Consider the following 19,109-nt stretch of genomic DNA (forward strand, 5'->3'; position numbering starts at 1 on the left):
TGAGGTCGGGTGATTGTCGTGGCCAGGTCATCTGATGCAGCACTCCATCACTCTCCTTCTTCGTCAAATAGCCCTTACACAGCCTGGAGGTGTGTTGGGTCATTGTCCTATTGAAAAACAAATGATAGTCACACTAAGCGCAAACCAGATGGGATGGCATATCGCTGCAGAATGCTGTGGTAGCCATGCTGGTTAAGAGTGCCTTGAATTCTAAATAAATCACAGACAGTGTCACCAGCAAAGCTCCATCACACTTCCTCCTCCATGCTTCATGGTGTGAACCACACATGCAGAGATCATCCGTTCACCTACTTTGCGTCTCACAAAGACCCAGCGGTTGGAACCAAAAATCTCAAATTTGGACTTATCAGATAAAAGGACAGATTTCCACCAGTCTAATGTCCATTGCTCGTGTTTCTTGGCCCAAGCAAGTCTCTTCTTCTTATTGGTGTCCTTTAGTAGTGGTTTCTTTGCAGCAATTCAACCATGAAGGCCTGATTCATGCAGTCTCCTCTGAACAGTTGATGAAGCATTTATTTGGGTTGCAATTTCTGAGGTTGGTAACTCTAATGAACTTCCTCTGCAGCAAAGGTAACTCTGGGTCTTCCTTTTCTGTGGCGGTCTTCATGAGAGCCAGTTTCATCATAGCGCTTGATGGTTTTTGCGACTGCAGTTGAAGAAACTTTCAAAGTTCTTGACATTTTCCGGATTGACTGACCTTCGTGTCTTAAAGTTATGATGGACTGTAGTTTCTCTTTGCTTATTTGAGCTGTTCTTGCCATAATATGGACTTGGTCTGTTACCAAATAGGGCTATCTTCTGTATACCACCCCTACCTTGTCACAACACAACTGATTGGCTCAAACACATTAAGGAAACTTTTGACTGGTACTGTATGTATGTATGTACGTGTATGTATGTATATATATATATATATATATATCCATTGATTCTTGACGTATTGAAATATAAGCTTGTTTTACTCCAATGTTTTTTTACATTGTAAATGTAAATAAACATTGTTTAGCCTCATAATATAGCCTCATAAACAATCATGTTGATATCATGGATGGTCAGTCCTTGCATCCATAGCTCTGTCTATTAATCTGAGAGTGGTTACATTTCTCCAGGCCCATTCCTCAGCTTTTGACCAAAACAGAGGCGGGGTGGACGTTTTGTTATGTTTCATCTGTGGATTTGCCCTTTAAAACAGCTGCATATTATCAAGATATTATAGTGTCACTAAAAAAAAGGTAAACAATTGGCCTATAGCAAATGCAGCATATGTCAGTCATTTTTCACATGTAAATAGCACTTTTCAGTTGCGCTCAAAGCAATCCATTCCATGAGCGCAGTATTTTATTTTCAAACTCGAATCAATGAGGACCAATCAGTCCTCCATGACAACAAAATCATAATCAACAGAGTAGGGCTGGCTAAACGGTCCTTAGTTTGGGGTTATGCTCAGGTAAAACAATTTGGCTAATCTATACTTCCATATTTCCAAGTCCTATTCTTGAAAATCAAGGGGTATAACATTTATTGTAATGACTGGAATTCTGATAGACTTTGGGTTTTAATGTAAAGATATAATTTAATCGTATTATTATATGTAGTAGAAAGTGATGGGTTAGAAGAAGCCTACATAACCAACCCATAAAGTAACATTTAACATCCATATATGGCCAGCTATGTAAACTTTAACATTGACTTATCATACAATAAATGTTGTTCAATTGGTAACAAACATTTTTGTCTTCTTCTAATGCCACTTATGGGGAAAGTAATCTAAAAGTAACTGAATGTAATCAGATTATGTTACTGAGTTTTGGTAATCCAAAAGTTACGTTACTGATTAAAATTTTGGACAGGTAACTAGTAACTGTAATGGATTACATTTAGAAAGGAAGCTACCCAACCCTGATCGTAACCAATTTTCAACCTAGACAAACTTAGTATAAAATATTTTGAATTTGTACCTTTGAAACAATGTCAGATTTTCAACGTAATATTTACCATAAGAAAACAATAACAATAGGATTGGCAGCACCTCCTACTGAAGAGTTGATCTATCTACAAGCTATCACTTCAGTGTCCCATCCAGGATTTTAACCAAGCCCAGCCCTGCTTAGCTTTGATATGTCACTGACTATTACCAATGTGCTATCGTGAGAATAATTGTTGAGAAATCTCCACTTAATAGACTGTTGGTATCCAAGTCATTCCAAAGGACAGGTTCAACAGAGCAAATGAAATGTAACCATCCTTTATCAATCATGTACAATCAATTATGCTATTTAGGTCTATATAGCATTTGGGAAGTCATCAACAGCTATTGTTTCAATTCAGCCCAGGATTCAACTAAAAAACTGACAATACATACAGGCCTAGGGATTCAAGCTCTGGTTGATTTTAAATGGAATCTACAAGTTAATTAATAAATATGTTGGATTCACGTCTCCATCTCAACCATAAATAAAAGTTAAACAATATGATTAAATCAAATCAAACTGTATTTAAAAGTTAATTTGAAGTTTAATTTGATTCAATTTAGTCTTATTCTTTAATTGAGATTTTGGTTGAAATAGAGACGTGAATCCAACATATGAATGATTAATTTGTAGACAAACTGGAATTAAAGCCAGACTCAGTGGCACAGATGGAGCTATCCAAGCAGAACATACATCTACATCAAAAGTTGATATTTGGTTGTGTTGTCAACCAAACACAATTCAATGTTACTTTTGTAAGACAGTAAACAGCCTAATGTTAAGGTTATCTTACAAACTAATGTAACAGTATTTGATCAACCTTAAAATGAGTAACACATCCAGGGCCACATTTTGAGGTTACTGTAACAATAAATGTCTTCTTATGTAATCATAGAAAACGTGCATGTTCAGGGTCTGTGGAACGTGCATGTTCAGGGTCTGTGGAAATCTTTACAATTGCTATAATAATCTGCACATAATCTCAAACGACATTGATCACTTGCACCATGTACTTTAATGTAATCTCAACTAACTGCAATCCAGGCCATTTAGTTGCGCTGTTAGATCAAGCATAGTGACACATTAAGTTGTTGTAAAAACAAACAAAATATCTCACATTGTATTCCCATTTCAACGTTGGTGTCCTTTTAAAATGGCTGAAAGTGTAGTGATAGCACATTTATGTGACAACTAAACCAAAGATCTGACATTGATTTTCCATTGGAATTTGATTGTGCTTTTAGACGGTTGAAAGCATAGTGATAACACATTGGGAATTCAACAAACTTTTGTCTGTCTTTTTAAGTGGGTGAAAATAGTTTGGAATCTCATTGATCAACGTATCTACCAAATATTACCCAGATCTCCATTTTAAAATAACGTGGTGCACCCATTGGGATAGCTGTTATTGAAAAACTATTTAAGGAATCAAATAAACGTTCTAATATTAATGTCAAACTTTCTAGGGGGGAAATTCCTAGGCAGTCATAAACATATTCGTATTCATCTCAAGTCTGAGACACAAAGGAGTTCCTCCATCTTATTTAGGTAATCACACACAGGTCAGTCAAAAGCCTGTCAAACTCAGTGGGTAGGGAGAATCTACACTAGCACTCAAGAGCAAAAAGAATGTCCGGAAAATAAAATGGATATGTTATTTTGTATTTTCAAAGCATTCTTATTCTACACAGGATATGACATATTTTCATTTAACTTTGGATTCTACAGATTATTCTCATAAACTCTCTTCTATAAAAGAGACATGTTCAAATGTTACACGAACATATGAAAAAACATAAACTGTACTACTGTACATGATAAGCTGATTGTATGTTTTTGCTTATTTTTTTCCTTCAGACAAATTCACCCAGGTCCAGCTCTCATCAACATTCTAGTGTCTGTGAAACCAAACCAGTATCTGACCTACATTCCCAGCAACTGGCACGCAGACGGATAATTCCTCTGAATAAAATAGTTCCATGATATAACCATTGACTGACTGAGCAGGAGATAGAGTGGGTGGACTGACAGACAGAAACGGCACGTCAGTGACACAAAGAAAGCTGCTCAGAGTGCTAAGTACGCATCTTAACATGAGCAGGCCCAGCCCAGTTAGAGTTAAGACCAATATTTACATTCCTCTTAATTTCTAATTAGAAGAATAACATGCTTTGGAGAAGAAGCATGATCAACAGACAGCACTAAGGGAAGACCCGGGTAGACCCGTGTGGCATAGAGGAACACTAACATTGACCTGCTGTGTCGATGGATAGCCAGAGAGGAAGGTTTGTTAAAACCCTAAACCTGACTCCCCCTGCCAAGCCTGTAATCCCACTAATCTCCACCATATTACCTAAGAACAAGCAGAGACTCAGCAGCTAGGCATCCAATGCCTGTCTCCCTCAATCCCAGCACAATGCACCCACTCGCTTGGTCAGTCTGGCAAACCACTCTCAACGCAAACACACAGGAACGTTGCAGTGTTGGTGGTGTAACTGCACAGAGTTTGCTGTAGTGGTGATGGACTTTGTTGGTGGGGGCAATAAGGGAAATGCTTCCCTGCTCAATCACTTCTGCTCCTGGCCCCTTGCGTGCAAGGCAGGGTGTGCCCATTGATGCCATCTATTACCTTTCAGACAGAGGGGCTTCTCGCTCGCCGGGTGGCTCTGCACTGGCAGCCGGAGAGAGAGAGAAGTGATGACCCAGAATAACTTAGTCCAACAACTTCTAGGAGAGTACGGTGGAATAATCAGGCCTTTTTATCTATAGGCCTATCTCTCTCTCTCCTAGTCAGAGTCAGACACAGAGACATTTTGCAGCAGAGTGAACGTTGAGCGATCAGCACGGAAATTCTATGTGAGCCTCTTAACTACTCTGTTACCAAACAGCTAGCAGTAACATAACAAACAATCATATGAGCATAAACAGGCAAAGTGTGAAATCCCAGGCAAACAGACCTTGAGGGAGACGGGAGAGAAAACCTGTGAACATGCGTATGTGAATCTGTCTCAAGATGAATTGACAGGAAAATTGCTTCATGACTTCAGATTTTCTCTACCCGCACAAAGACAATAGCCTGCAGTGGATACAGACAACAGCACATTTGTGTTTGGCCTAAATAAGTTCCCATGATGCTCTCTGGCACAGTGCGGTGCAGCAAGGTTGATCTCATCCCAGCCCCTATCCCGGGACCCTGCATTCCGCACCGCTAACTCCCTGACACTTCCATGAACCATGCACTTGAAACGTTGCACAGTAATTGATGTTGATCCTAGCATGTGTTCAGACTCCACTGCAAATTAAGACGGAAAAGGTTATCATAATATTTAGCTATCCTAATTTGTAGAACTTGAACTGTTCCCTGTGGGGGCATCCAGAGGATACATTTATTGTTTTTAAGTTTAAGTTTTGACTAAGGGGATGGCAATATTGCTGAAATATTAAAGAGAGTAGACACTCCAACAATCATTTGGCAGCCTAGCTGTCGGGACAGAGGGCTGACCAGGATGTGGAACAAAGACTTCAGCCCTCCAACTCCAACATCTGAAGGGCTTCTCAGTGGGTGTGAAGCAAGGTGCAAGGTTCAGCTTAAATAAAATGTGCCGTTGTGGACTGTGTGCCCCTCCCCTTACCCAACCCCATTTAACAAACCTCAGGCTCCATCTAATGGCATTAGGTATTCCATCTGTGTATTCTAAGAAGATCTACTAATTCTAATAACTAATTGTCGTTATTAGATTAAAAACTATTTGGCACTCTTTTTCCAGAGCTAGGGCATAAATTACACAGGCATTGAGATAGTAAATGGATTCAGGGCCATTGAAGGAGTCATTTTATTTAGTTGATTCTGTTGAATAATTGGAATGAATGGAATGTTTAATTGATGTAATATATTTTGATTGAGAACATCCCATGTGGAGTGTGTGATTTGTAAGGTTATTCATTCAATTTGTCTCAATGTCAGGTTCTTTAGTTGAGCTATTTCTGGTTTCAATTGGAACCCAATGTCTATAATACTTTAGATATGTATTTTATACATTCCTTGTGCACAACCTAGCAACATCTAGGGCTATATAGTTATTGGAAAAGTATGTTTCATTTGTGAAACTTATATTAAAATGTATTTCCTCTTCTGCAGACAAATAAATAAATAGGTCTATTCCATGCAAGAATGTGTGTTGTCATATTGTACTTAATATTTCAAATGCAAACAGATTAAAACCTATTTTTGTTTCCCAATAAAGTGGCAATGAGTGTATTATGTATAAAGACAGATCCTTATCAAATGTAGGCATTTTCAGGAAGTTATATACCGATGGGTATAATAAAAGCTTAATTTATTTCTTTAACCTTTATTTAACTAGGCAAGCCAGTTAATTAAGAACAATTTCTTATTTACAATGACGGCCCACCCCGGCCAAACCCGGATGACACTGGGCCAATTGTGCGCTGCCCTATGGGACTCCCAATCACGGCTGGTTGTGATACAGCCTGGAATCAAACCAGGGTCTGTAGTGACGCCTCTAGATGCAGTGCCTTAAACCTCTGCGCCACTTAATGCAGAGAACTGGGTTGACTTTTAATTTGTTCAAATCTATGCACCGTTCTGATTCAAGTGAAAAGGAAATAATTAGGCCCACCAGCTGACAGTTTTATAGCCTATATCTAAATTACATAGAGTAAATAACTGTATAGCAGACATCAACAGATGCAATCTATGACAGAGGCTAATAGCACAGGCCTACAATCGTACAATAGGCATACAATCATACAATAGGCATACAGTGAGCTCCAAAAGTATTGGGACAGTGACAGATTTTTTGTTGTTTTGGCTCTGTTTGTTACCCCACCAAAAGTAACTAACCTCCCGTTATTGTAATGGTGAGAGGTTAGCATGTCTTGGGGGTATGATATTTGTGAGTCTGTAACTTTCTCATTCATCATTATTCACGATTCATTCCGGACGATCTGCAATCATGGTAGCATCCACATTAATGTAGAAGTGTTTAGAAACATATTATATTCTTATTTACAATAAAAGTGACTCGAAAATGACACAATACATTTTTTACCATTTATTTCTATTGGGCCAAAGCAAACAGCAAATGCATCCAGCAAGTTTGTAGTCACAAGTTTTATGTAATCATTGCATGCTAGGAATATGGATCAATACTAAACTTTTCACTACTTTAATACATAGTTGAATTTGTCCCAATACTTTTGGTCCCTAAAATTTGGGGGGCGGGACTATGTACAAAACATACTGTAACTTCAAAATGGTTCACCCAATTTGGATGAAAATCCCTCAAATTAAAGCTGACCATCTGCACTTTAACCTCATAGTCATTGTATCATTTCAAATATAAAGTGCTGGAGTACAGAGCCAAAACAACAAAACATTTGTCACTGGCTCAATACTTCTGGAGCTCACTTTATATGTCTAGGTGCAAGTTGTTGACATGAATTAGGCCTACAAACGAAAAGAAAGAAGATGAAAAAACTTTCATTAGGCTAAATAAATATATTTGTTCTCTGTGATCTGTAGGCAATGTTTGTGTGTGTTAAAGGTCTGTTTATAGCGGAATTAGTTTCGCTAGAAAAATTGTCTCATGCTGTCGTTGCTCACTGGCCGGTGCAGCTACGGTTGTTGTAAGGAATGTGTTTGGATTTGCAGAGTGACGGAGGGCAGAGTACAACTGCAGGTGTACATTCTTGAGACCGCAACCTGCTATCTACTCAACACCACACTATTCCGCGCGCTAATGTTCGCTTCGTCCGCATGGGCTCATGAGCCCAGGCGCTATAGTCCCGCGCTCATAGGGAAACAACAGATCTATAAATGTACGTGTGTTGTTGTGTCAAATAAACACCAACGGACGCATTAATGGTCACCAAGCATTCTATATTCAAAGTTGAGAAACTCTTTTCAAATGATCCTTTGGGACCGACATGGAAAGGAAAACAGTCCTGACACAAAATCAATATCAGAGGAGGAATCAAAGCCATCACTAAACGGTGCAGGGAGAGAAAGGCAGACCACCTGCTGTAGTTTAGTGTAGCCTAGCCTACATGAAGAAGTGTCGTTTGGTTGGTAGGCTATGTTCTCAAAATGGACATGCCCTCCTCGTCTTGCAAATGGATGTTTTATTTGAACAATTCCACATTTGATGATAATGACGTTTTGTGGCTATTAATTTACTTTATGCATGTAGAGTGTTTTATTTTGTTGTTTTCTGTGTGCAAACATGGAATTGGGTGGAGTAGGAGTATTTGTCTGTTTTCTTTATTGTCGTCTAACAGAAGTACTAAATAATTTAGATGTGGTAAACTGTTCTTACATTTGTTTTCCTTTTGGTAGAATTATTTGTGCCAACAGTGACAGGATGAATAAACGAGTTACTAAGGCAACAATCCCATGTTTTCTCTGGAAACAGAACATATGGTTTATCATCGGTAGAACTTGTGATTACTCATTAGCATATCGACTACATTTATTCTGCTGCAAATCCATCATACAACCCGCTAGAAAATAAACGTTGTCGACAGCTCTCTTCTATTTTGAATAAAATGTGACAAACCTCTGCAGTGCAAAGAGAATATGCAGATTAAGCTAATACATGACTTTTATGTGAATTTGATTGATTTATGTATTTTTGCAGACACGGGGCCATTACAGATGAGGGCTATTCGACGTGACATTTTCAGTCACTAGTAGGGCCTATAAATTGTTTCCATCCTTTGCATCGTTTAAATTATTATTATTATTATTATTTTTTTACACTTTTCCGGTTTGATTTGATTATCATTATTGAGATGTCTGTTTGGTTCTCTTTTATTTGGTTTGCGCGCGCGCTGTGATTAAGACTAGACTATGACACAATATTACAATTATTGTTTATTTGTGGCTTTTTCCCGCCATGGAAATATAATTATCATGTTATAATTGTTAATGTAGGGAATTTGTGTATTAGTAAATCTTATTTAAAAATAATAGTATGAATATTAGGATATTTAAATAACAATAATAGTATTCTAATAACAGCAACAAAAATAACATTGTTAATAATAATGTAGCCTAATAATAATAATAAATACAATCAGTTACATTATTATTATTTAGAAATAATACCACTAACAATAATACAGTTGCTAATAAGAACCATAGCAGACTAGTACAATAAAAAATGTCATATTGAACATTTCGGCGTTTAATTAAATCCTCGGGGGACCAGTGCTTGACTTGGGCAGGAGCTCACCGGAGCTGAGTACCGGCACCTCACATTTTCTACTGCTAGAGCTCCTGTTCCTCTTATAAAATATCAGCTCAAAAGTAGTGTGGCGCTCCTGCACCTAAATATAAACAGTAACGGCACCCAAAATGAGTACCGGAACCTATTTCAGTCCAAGTCAAGCACTGCTGAGACTAAATTGTAATTTACGTTGGGTTATACAAGCGAAATCGTGCATAGTGCACACCCAAAGTAGGCTATAGCCTACAGCTATAACAAGTGAATATCCTGCCTTTCCAAATATGTATTGCTGTATTTTCATGGGCTCTTATTGGATATAGGCTATTTGTGATATGTTTGTAATAATGTTCTTAATAAGTCAATGATCCTAATTATTAATGCGTTCAAAAGCCAACCTTATCTTATAAAGAGAAGAGGGCTGCTGCCTTTCTCTCTCTCGATAGGCCACATAGCTAATGATGATTTGCAAATCTTTAATCTAATCATGCATCTATAGCTTTCAGATGGCAAGGTGTGAAACCTCTTCCGCTATTTGGACAAATATGCGGGGGAAGTGCACACAGCTTGCCTACTGCATTCGTTTATGTTCAACAGAAATATGAAATAAAGCAAATGAATTGCGCTGCATGGTTATCATATTCTCAAATGAATTTGGTAATTTAAGTTTATGGTAGTTTCAGTAGACTAATATTACTGCAAGTAAGAAGGATGCACTTCGCTCTTGTTGAGTTAATAATGCTGTTTCGATAGAAATATAGGCTACATGGCGTAGTGTTTGCAAATTATTTTACTTTAAGTATTCACTGCCGTTCTTATTTTTTGCAGTTGGCTATTTGAGTATAGCCTACAATAGTATGCCATGGTACGCAAATCAGGGGCTAAGTCACAAGGCCGGTACTTGTTTTGTCAAAATATAATATTGTTTTTGTCATGCATGGAATGCATGTGGCTAATAGCAACACATATTTGTTTTCATTTTGTGTATTTCTTAATTTTGTATGTTTTTCTTGTGGTCCAAATAAACACATAATAGGTATACATGAACACTGATCCATTGGCTAAAACGGGAAACATTTTGTATTGAGCGCCATCTCCTGGTAGAATAGAAATGGTTGTACATTCAACAGTGCGTGTAACTTCTAAATGTGCCTGTATAAACCACCTACGTGTTCTTTGCCTCTACAGTATGAAATGGATAACTTAACTACTTAAAATAATACAAAAATAACATATCTCGCTTTTTAACGTGATTATGAATCAGTCCTCTCAAATTAATCACCCAACCGACCTAGGCCTTTGTCTATACATCAAATCAACCATCCAATTTTGATTGTCCTCCCTCTCAATCAGAAAAACGCAATCTCAACATGGATCTCTAAGTGAATAATGGCTTCGCTTACATCAGCGCCATTCAGATAATGTACATATGGTTTTGTCTCACCTTTAGCTTGACTTTCTCGTTCCAGTTTGAGTGTGTGTGTGTGTGTGTGTGTGTGTGTGTGTTATTTCCTCATCTTTCTCCATGATTCTCCCATTCTCATTCTTCATGCAGTCCCCCTAAACTACGGATGAAGATGCAGAGTGAGTATGGGTGACAAGTTTAAAATAACTTGCAATTTGTTAACAATGTTCTTAAAAACTCGTGGCCAGTGTCCTCAAAATGTAGGGCAGAATATAAGGCATTAGGCGATCAATAAGGGTGTATACTAACGCAAACTCACAAATCATTAAAAAAAAATCATAGTTAGTAAACACTTACATATCTGCTTTGAAACATCTTTATTTAAATATGTAGCCAGAGAAAATAATTTCTTCCCTGCAGGCAATAATGCTTTAAAGGCTGGTTGCAACTGCGCAAAGAGCACAAGCATACTGTACAGTAGCCACATACGATTCAACATTAAGCATCACATCATAAACAGTTTCAACACTAGACTAGAAAAGCAGCTAGCTGTTGATGAGGTCAGATGCTTACGGGTATTCTACCTTCACTGTTTCTCTGTATCCAGGCCTCAGGATTCTGTCTCCACACACTTCCAGCCTACAATGGGGTATCACCCTCCCTCTCGGTCTTTGTCTTTCCACCATCCAGCTTTACTGGTTTTCTGTCCATTTTCATCATACTTTAGTAATAATACTAGTAATAGTAGTAATGATAATAATATCCGTTCTCACTGAGTAGCACAGGTTTGTCCTGAGCTCTCTCGTTGGGTTGCACCCAATCACATAATTTAGTTTTGACTAAATCATTTGGCTTTTTGGGGGGATTGGTTGCTGCTGTTGACTTCAAGTGGAAATCCACTCAAAAACTAGTCCCAAAATGTTTTGATGTCAGCAGTCAAGTTTTCAAGATATTGGACATTCAAGAAGCAGTGTCACCGGCCACATCATCATGAAAAATGCTTTTTGAAGTGATTGGTTGCTGCTGTTGACTTAACATACACCTGGATGATCCCTCATACCCAGAGTATTATAGTATTAGTAATTAGATTCACTTACATTAAGCAGTAAGGCAATACACCTGGTTGACTGATATACAGACTATTGGAAATTAGAATCTTTGTTCGTTAGGCAGTTAGTTTAAAGGCAGGGTTTCGAGCTCCTAGTTCCTGGCTGGGAGTGGAGGGGTCAGTCAGTCAGTCCGTTGTGCTGTGGTGTGTTGTGGAGGGAGTGAGCAGGCTCTTAAGGGGGCGGCAGCAGCAGTGTACAGTACTGCAGCATGCCGACTCTTAATGGGGCAGCAGCCCAGCGTTTACACTATTGACCCTGATGCTGAGGGCCGTCATGGTGTCCGCCTCCTCCGACTCAGGCTCCACCCCCTCGCTGACATCGGCGTGCGGGTTGACCAGGTGGGCAGGGTACGTCAGGCCATGCTGCTCGGCGTGGCGTTCCCAGCGGGTGTCATCGCTCTCGTGCGTGATGTAGCGCTGGTGCATCTTCCACTCTAGGCTGCGCAGATCCAGCCACATTTGGTAGTCCTGAGAAGGACATCATTAGCAGAGGGGCACAGTAGTTAGCATTAGCCTACGGCATCAATTGTTTTCATGTGATTGTGTCAATTGGGTTTTAAATGCGACTTTTTGCAGCTGTTGGAGGACAAACTCCTTTCTCACATCTCTCTTCCTGTAGGGAATATGTGTAACCACTTGCTGAGAGACTTGTCCAAATGTATTAACTCTTCTTACTCCTTTGTGATATATACAGTACCTTTTTTATTTGCTACATTGTCTTTTAAATCTCTCATTTAGAGATGAGGGGTAGCTTACCTGTAGCCACGGATGGCTTAGAGACTTGTTTCCATATCTGTAATAATGTCTGTTAAATGTCTCGTTTAGTTCAGAGTAAGGTTTACCTGTAACCACGGATGGCTGAGAGACTTGTCCACGCTGTAGCGCTTCCTCATCTTGACTTGCAGCAAGTTATTAATGAGGTCAATTGCTAGAACAACAAAGCAGGCTGTCAGAGGATAACTCATGGTGGGAAACCTGGAGGATTTAGCGCAGGCCCCTTTCAGAGCCATGTAAGGGCTAATGAGCAAAGCAAACATCATGTTAAGATTATTTCAGGGGTCATGGCTCTCTGAGCCCCAGTTGGGATTCTTGACCTTGAGGCCCTCCTCTATAGTACCAGGGATCACTTGGCATTATGCACATGAATAGGCAGCAACAAGAATTTATTATCTTTCTCTCACACACACTCTCACACACACACACACACACACTCTCTCTCTCACACTCTCTCTCTCTCTCTCTCTCTCTCTCTCTCTCTCTCTCTCTCTCTCTCTCTCTCTCTCTCTCTCTCTCTCTCTCTCTCTCTCTCTCTCTCTCTCTCTCTCTCTCTCTCTCTCTCTCTCTCTCTCACACACACACACTCTCTCTCTTTTTTATTTACTATGGTGGAGGGCTAACACAGTTTACACACTGTTAGTTTACACACTGTTTGTTTTTTCAAAGTTAGGGAGAAAGAGGACAGAGTTTTAGTTTCCTGTGGTTTGGAAGGTGTGGTGTGCGCGATGGCTTCGCAGCCTAGCGCAAAGGAGACGCTGTTGTGACAGCATGGATTCAGGTGTGTTCCTGAGAATGGAATTAAGGTGGAAGAGGTTCTGCTCGCCGTAGGCGAACAGGTAAGAGCTGAATTTATACATTCCGTAACTAGAATGAACAAAGCTGTGGTTGTGTTCATGAAAAGAGTGAATTTGGTGGGTAGGCTGATTGCTAGCGGAATATTTGTAAGGAATGTGTTGGTGCCGATTTCTCCCCTGTCGAGTCCTTCCACTAGAGTGGTAATCGCTAATTTGTCTCCGTTTATTACGGATGATCAAAACCCGGAAAGAACTGAGACGGTTTGGTAAGTTTGCTAGCGGGTTTCGTGTACTGTCTGCAGGTTTTCAGGCAGATGCCGCTAAGCATGTTGTTTCGTTCTGAAGGCAAGTTATCATGTTTCTGAATAACAATGAGCAACAGCTAAATGTGCATTTTAAAGTGAGTCATGGGGAGTGCCTCAACGCATGGTTTGCCAGCACAGATAGTCTACGGTGGTTTGAGTGTGGGGATTTGGGACATAAGAGCCTTGGCTTTTATGCCTCCGCAAAACTAAAGTCTCAAAGTCAACAGTGAAGAGGCAAGTTGCAAAGAAAAAGCCATATCTCAGACTTGCCAATAAAAAGAAAAGATTAAGATGGACATAAGAACACAGACACTGAACCGAGGAACTCTGCCTAGAAGGCCAGCATACCGGAGTCGCCTCTTCACTGTTGACATTGAGACTGGTGTTTTGTGGGTACTATTTAATGAAGCTGCCAGTTGAGGACTTGTGAGGCCTGTTTCTCAAACTAGACACTCTAATGTACTTGTCCTCTTGCTCAGTTGTGCACCAGGGCCTCCCACTCCTCTTTCTATTCTGGTTAGAGCCAGTTTGCGCTGTTCTGTGAAGGGAGTAGTACACAGGGGTGTACGAGATCTTCAGTTTCTTTGCAATTGCTCGCATGGAATAGCCTTCATTTCTCAGAACAAGAATAGACTGACGAGTTTCAGAAGAAAGTTCTTTGTTTCTGGACATTTTGACCCTGTAATCGAACCCACTAATGTTGTTGCTTCAGATACTCAACTAGTCTAAAGAAGGCCAGTTGCTTCTTTAATCAGCACAATAGTTTTCAGCTGTGCTAACATAATTGCAAAAGGGTTTTCTCATGATCAATTAGCCTTTTAAAATTATAAACTTGAATAGCTAACACAGCGTGCCATTGGAACACAGGACTGATGGTTGCTGATAATGGGCTTCTGTACGCCTATGTAGATATTCCATAAAAAAATAATAAGCTGTTTCCAGCTACAAAAGTCATTTACAACATTAACAATGTCTACACTGTATTTCTGATCAATTTGATGTTATTTTAACGGACAAAAAATTAGCTTTCCTTTCAAAAACAAGGACATTTCTAAGTGACCCCAAACTTCTGAACGGTAGTGTACATGTCCGTCCACGAAGAAGGACAGGGCCTGGTGGAACTGGAGAGCAGGGTGGCTACATTCCGACTAAAGGCAGCACAGAGACTGCTGTACCATACTGATGACGGCTGGAGGGAACCAGCATGCGCGCTGCTGAGGAGAGCTGGCGGATTAGGGTTGGACTGGCAGCTGTTCCTCATGGAGCAGGAGAGGCTGAGTACAGCAGGTCTCTCAGATTTTTACTCTGTGGTGCTGAGGGCCTGGGAGCTATTAAGGCTCACACGAGAAGAGGGTGTGGAACCTGGGCTGTGGGTGTGGGAGGAGCCTATCTTCCACAACCCAGCCATCCCTTTGAGATCGGTTCAGTCGGCCACCCTGCAGAGGCAACTGATGGCAGCGGGTTTACCAAGGCTGGGTGACCTGCGACTGCCGGGAGAGGAGGGGTGGAAAACCCCGGAGGTCTTGGCACAACAAACAAGAATAAAGTCTCTTAGGCTGCTGGAGAGATTCCTGGAGGAGGTCCAGGAGGCACTGTTTGAGCCGGTAAGGGGGGGGGGGGGGGGGTGTTTGAGCGGCTAAAGGGGGAGGGGCCACCAATGTTTCCGGCACTGCAGGTGACGGCAGAGACTGGAGACTGGCAAGGGGGTCTGGAGGACTTGTTAGATTTTAACACTCTGAACCTGGGGGAATTTGAGGGGGTGGGAGATAAAGTCCTTTACAACCTCTGCATTAAGGTAAGGAACATTAGCAGCCTAACAGGAGTGAAGGCACATCAGTGGCAGGGGGTATGTGGGGTGGAGAGTATGGTGGGTTTTAGATGGAGGGAGCTCTACAAACCCCCAGTACCAGAGGTCAGGGGACCTCCAGTGGAGGGTTCTACATGGAGCCCTGGCCATTAACAGCTGGGTGGCACGGGTTTAAACCGGGAGTTGGACAGAGATGTCCTTTCTGTGTTATGAGTGAAACTGTGATTCATGCGTTTTCTGTGTGAGCCAGGTTAATGCCATTAATATCTGTGTGAGAGGTTTAGGGGTGGGTTTTACTGTCGCGATGTTTATAATGAGATACTGGTATTCAAATAAGGAGAAGGCCAAATGTGTTTTGTTGAATTTTCTGTTTGCTCAGACAAAGTTGGCTATTTGGCTAACAAGGAGGAACAGGGTCAAAGGTGGAGGGATAACAGACCCTTTACTATTTAATGGGATGGTCTCTTCATGCCTTAGGGTGGAATTTGAGTTCTATAAAATGATAAACAGTGTGGAGATGTTTCAGGAGATATGGTGTGTTGGGGGGCTGTCTGTATAGCTGGGGAAGATGGCTTGGATATACGGTTGTAGAAGTGGTGAGGTTTTTGGTCATTGTGATGTGTGGTGTTGTTTTGTAAGGTGAGTATGGTATGCAGTACAGGAGATATTTTTGTTTTTTGTTTTTGGGGGGTGAGGTTTTAATGAAATGAGAATGTTTCATTAAAGAAAGACAAAAAGTCAAAGAGTCTCTCTCTTTCTCTCTCTCTCATACAACTATATAAAATGTTAGTTTACAGTAATGCAGTTATCACAGTAATGCATGAGTCATTGCTGCTCGACAGACACCCACCTTCCTGGGACACCTTCTTCCAGGGGTTGGGTGGGTACATGAAGTCAGCGTTCTGGATCTGGTCGTGAATGTCCTCGTCCTCGTTGAATGGGAAGGTACCGCTGAGGCTGACGTAGATGATGACCCCCACAGACCACATGTCCAGGGAGCGGTTGTAGCCTTTGTTCCTTAGGACCTCAGGGGCCAGGTAGGCCGGAGTGCCCACCACTGACCGACGGAAAGACTTCTCTCCAATGATGCGGGCAAAGCCAAAGTCGCACAACTTCACCTGAGACACAGATAAGGTGCGCCTCAAATGAGGTGCGTCCCCACGCTATTTGGAATAAGGTGCAGTTTGAGACACGGCCATGTTTGAAGGACGACTACAACACAACCTCCCGCTAGTCAATCTTACGCTGCCACAGTATTCACTCAAACACGGTGGTAATCCTGGGTTCCATACTAGAGGAACAGTACTGTAGTTGTCTAGCCAAACTTGTACTTGTTAGAGAAAGCTAATTCATAACATCCTGTATTTTATCCACCTACACAGTTTGTTCCAGACATTATAATGATCAGCTGGCAAGGTTTACGCAAAAGGCAAATTATCACTGTCTGTTTGACATGGACATGATATGGTCTACATCCGATTTACTGTTGCTACAGAATGTCATCAGAAGGTTACCAAAACAGTGACTTCGGCAAGACTGCACAAGATGGCAGTTCTTAGCAGTGTGATGATGCCAGTGATGTTGGCAGAGCATATTTTGGGAAATGAACAACAGATATACAAGAACTGACTCCTTCCTTTTCAGAAAATATTTGCTGTAAATAACACAAATGTCATATATTTTTTAATACCCATCAGATGCCTGGAAATTCCTAAAGGGCAGTGACTCATAGTCAATTTCTGCCTGGCAGGGAGGATACAGTACAGTACAGTACAGGACTATGGAGAGAAGGGGACCATCATTGGAAGTGTATCATTAAAATCAAGAGGATAGAACACTGTAGAGGCACTGAGCGTGCAGAAGCCATAATCAGCCACTTTATCTTAGAGGAGAGATTACGTCTGTTTATGTCTGTGAAATTGATGTTTCTGTTTTGGCTTGTTTGGAGGCTGAGCTGGAGGTTTTCTTACTTGTGGAAAAGCGTCAGAAGACGCCAGTAAGACGTTCTCTGGTTTGAGGTCACAGTGGACGATGTTCTTGAAGTGGAGATGATGAAGAGCCTGAAGAATCTAAAAAAATAGGTGAAACTAAATTATTTCTTTGGCTTGTTATTTTTTTTTAATATAAGGGATTATAAAAAATAAAAAATATAATCTGGTAATTTGCAATTATATACCACAAAACATGAATACAAATATATACATTACATATCATAATTAAATGTGCAACAACACATGATTAAACACATATTATCATCAGAAAAATACATTGACTTCTTATGGCTGCAATCCCGTTAACGAGATGATATGACAACAGCCAGTGAAAGTGCAGGGCGCCAAATTCAAACAACAGAAATCTCATAATTAAAATTCCTCAAACATACATGTATTTTATACCATTTTAAAGGTAATCTTGTTGTTAATCCCACCAAAGTGTCCGATTTCAAATAGGCTTTTCAGCGAAAGCACCACAAACGATTATGTTAGGTCACCACCAACTCACAGAAAAATTCAGCCATTTTTCCAGCCAAAGAGAGGAGTCACTAAAAGCAGAAATAGAGATAAAATTAATCACTAACGTTTGATGATCTTCATCAGATGACACTCATAGGACTTCATGTTACACAATACATATATGTCTTGTTCGATTAAGTTCATATTTATATCCAAAAACCTCAGTATACATTGGCGCCATGTTCAGAAATGCCTCCAAAATATCCGGAGAAATTGCAGAGAGCCACGTCAAATAACAGAAATACTCATCATAAACTTTGATGAAAGATACATGTTTTACATAGAATTAAAGATACACTTGTTCTTAATGCAACTGCTGTGTCAGATTTCAAAAAGCTTTACGGCAAAACACAATATTCAATAATCTGAAAACAGCGTTCAGCCACAAAAGCAAGCCATACAGTTACCCGCCAAATTGTGTAGTCAACAAAACTCATAAAAAGCATTATAAATCTTCACTTACCTTTGCTGATCTTCGTCGGAATGCACTCCCAGGACTCCCACAAGAAATGTTAGTTTTGTTCGGTAATGTCCATCATTTATGTCCAAATAGCTATTTTTGTAGCGTGTTTGGTAAACAAATCCAACGTCAGGGAAGCGCGTTCACTAAAACCTGACGAAATGTCCAAAAGTTCCGTAACAGTCCAGTGAAACATGTCAAACGATGCATTGAATCAATCTTTAGAATGTTTTTTTAACATAAATCTTGAATAACGTTCCAACCGGAGAATTACATTGACTTCAGATGAGCGATGGAACAGAGCTCCCTCTCATGTGAACGCGCATGGTCAAAGAATGGTCAGGTCATGGCAGACCTGACTAATTCCCCTCTCATTCGCCCCCCCTTCACAGTAGAGGCATCAGACAAGGTTCTACAGACTGTTGACATCTAGTGGAAGCCGTAGGAAGTGCAAACTCATCCATATCTCGCTGTGATTTCAATAGGATCTTGGTTGAAAATTGACCAGCCTCAGAATTTCCACTTCCTGTTTGGATTTTTTCTCAGGTTTTTGCCTGCCATATGAGTTCCTTTATACCCACAGACATAATTCAAACAGTTTAACAAACTTCAGAGTGTTTTCTATCCAATAATAATAATAATATGCATATATTAGCAACTGAGGAGCAGGCCGTTTACTCTGGGCACCTCTCATCCAAGCTA

At 40.3% G+C, this 19,109-nt stretch overlaps 1 protein-coding gene across 1 annotated transcript in view; it reads right to left on the reverse strand.

Annotated features, from left to right (window-relative positions):
* Positions 1 to 11,003: 11,003 nt before the first annotated feature.
* The window catches only part of prkd1 (protein kinase D1), a 35,445-nt gene continuing 27,339 nt past the window's right edge, over positions 11,004 to 19,109 (reverse strand). The window contains exons 16-19 of the mRNA XM_039009747.1: positions 17,405 to 17,503; positions 16,285 to 16,552; positions 12,594 to 12,679; positions 11,004 to 12,219 (exon numbers count right to left, since the gene is read on the reverse strand). Coding sequence (XP_038865675.1) covers positions 11,971 to 12,219; positions 12,594 to 12,679; positions 16,285 to 16,552; positions 17,405 to 17,503 — 702 coding nt within the window. The 3' untranslated portion in view covers positions 11,004 to 11,970. The remainder of the gene's footprint in view (positions 12,220 to 12,593; positions 12,680 to 16,284; positions 16,553 to 17,404; positions 17,504 to 19,109) is intronic.

Source organism: Salvelinus namaycush, chromosome 15 (assembly GCF_016432855.1).
Source record: "Salvelinus namaycush isolate Seneca chromosome 15, SaNama_1.0, whole genome shotgun sequence".
Lineage (NCBI taxonomy): Eukaryota > Metazoa > Chordata > Actinopteri > Salmoniformes > Salmonidae > Salvelinus > Salvelinus namaycush.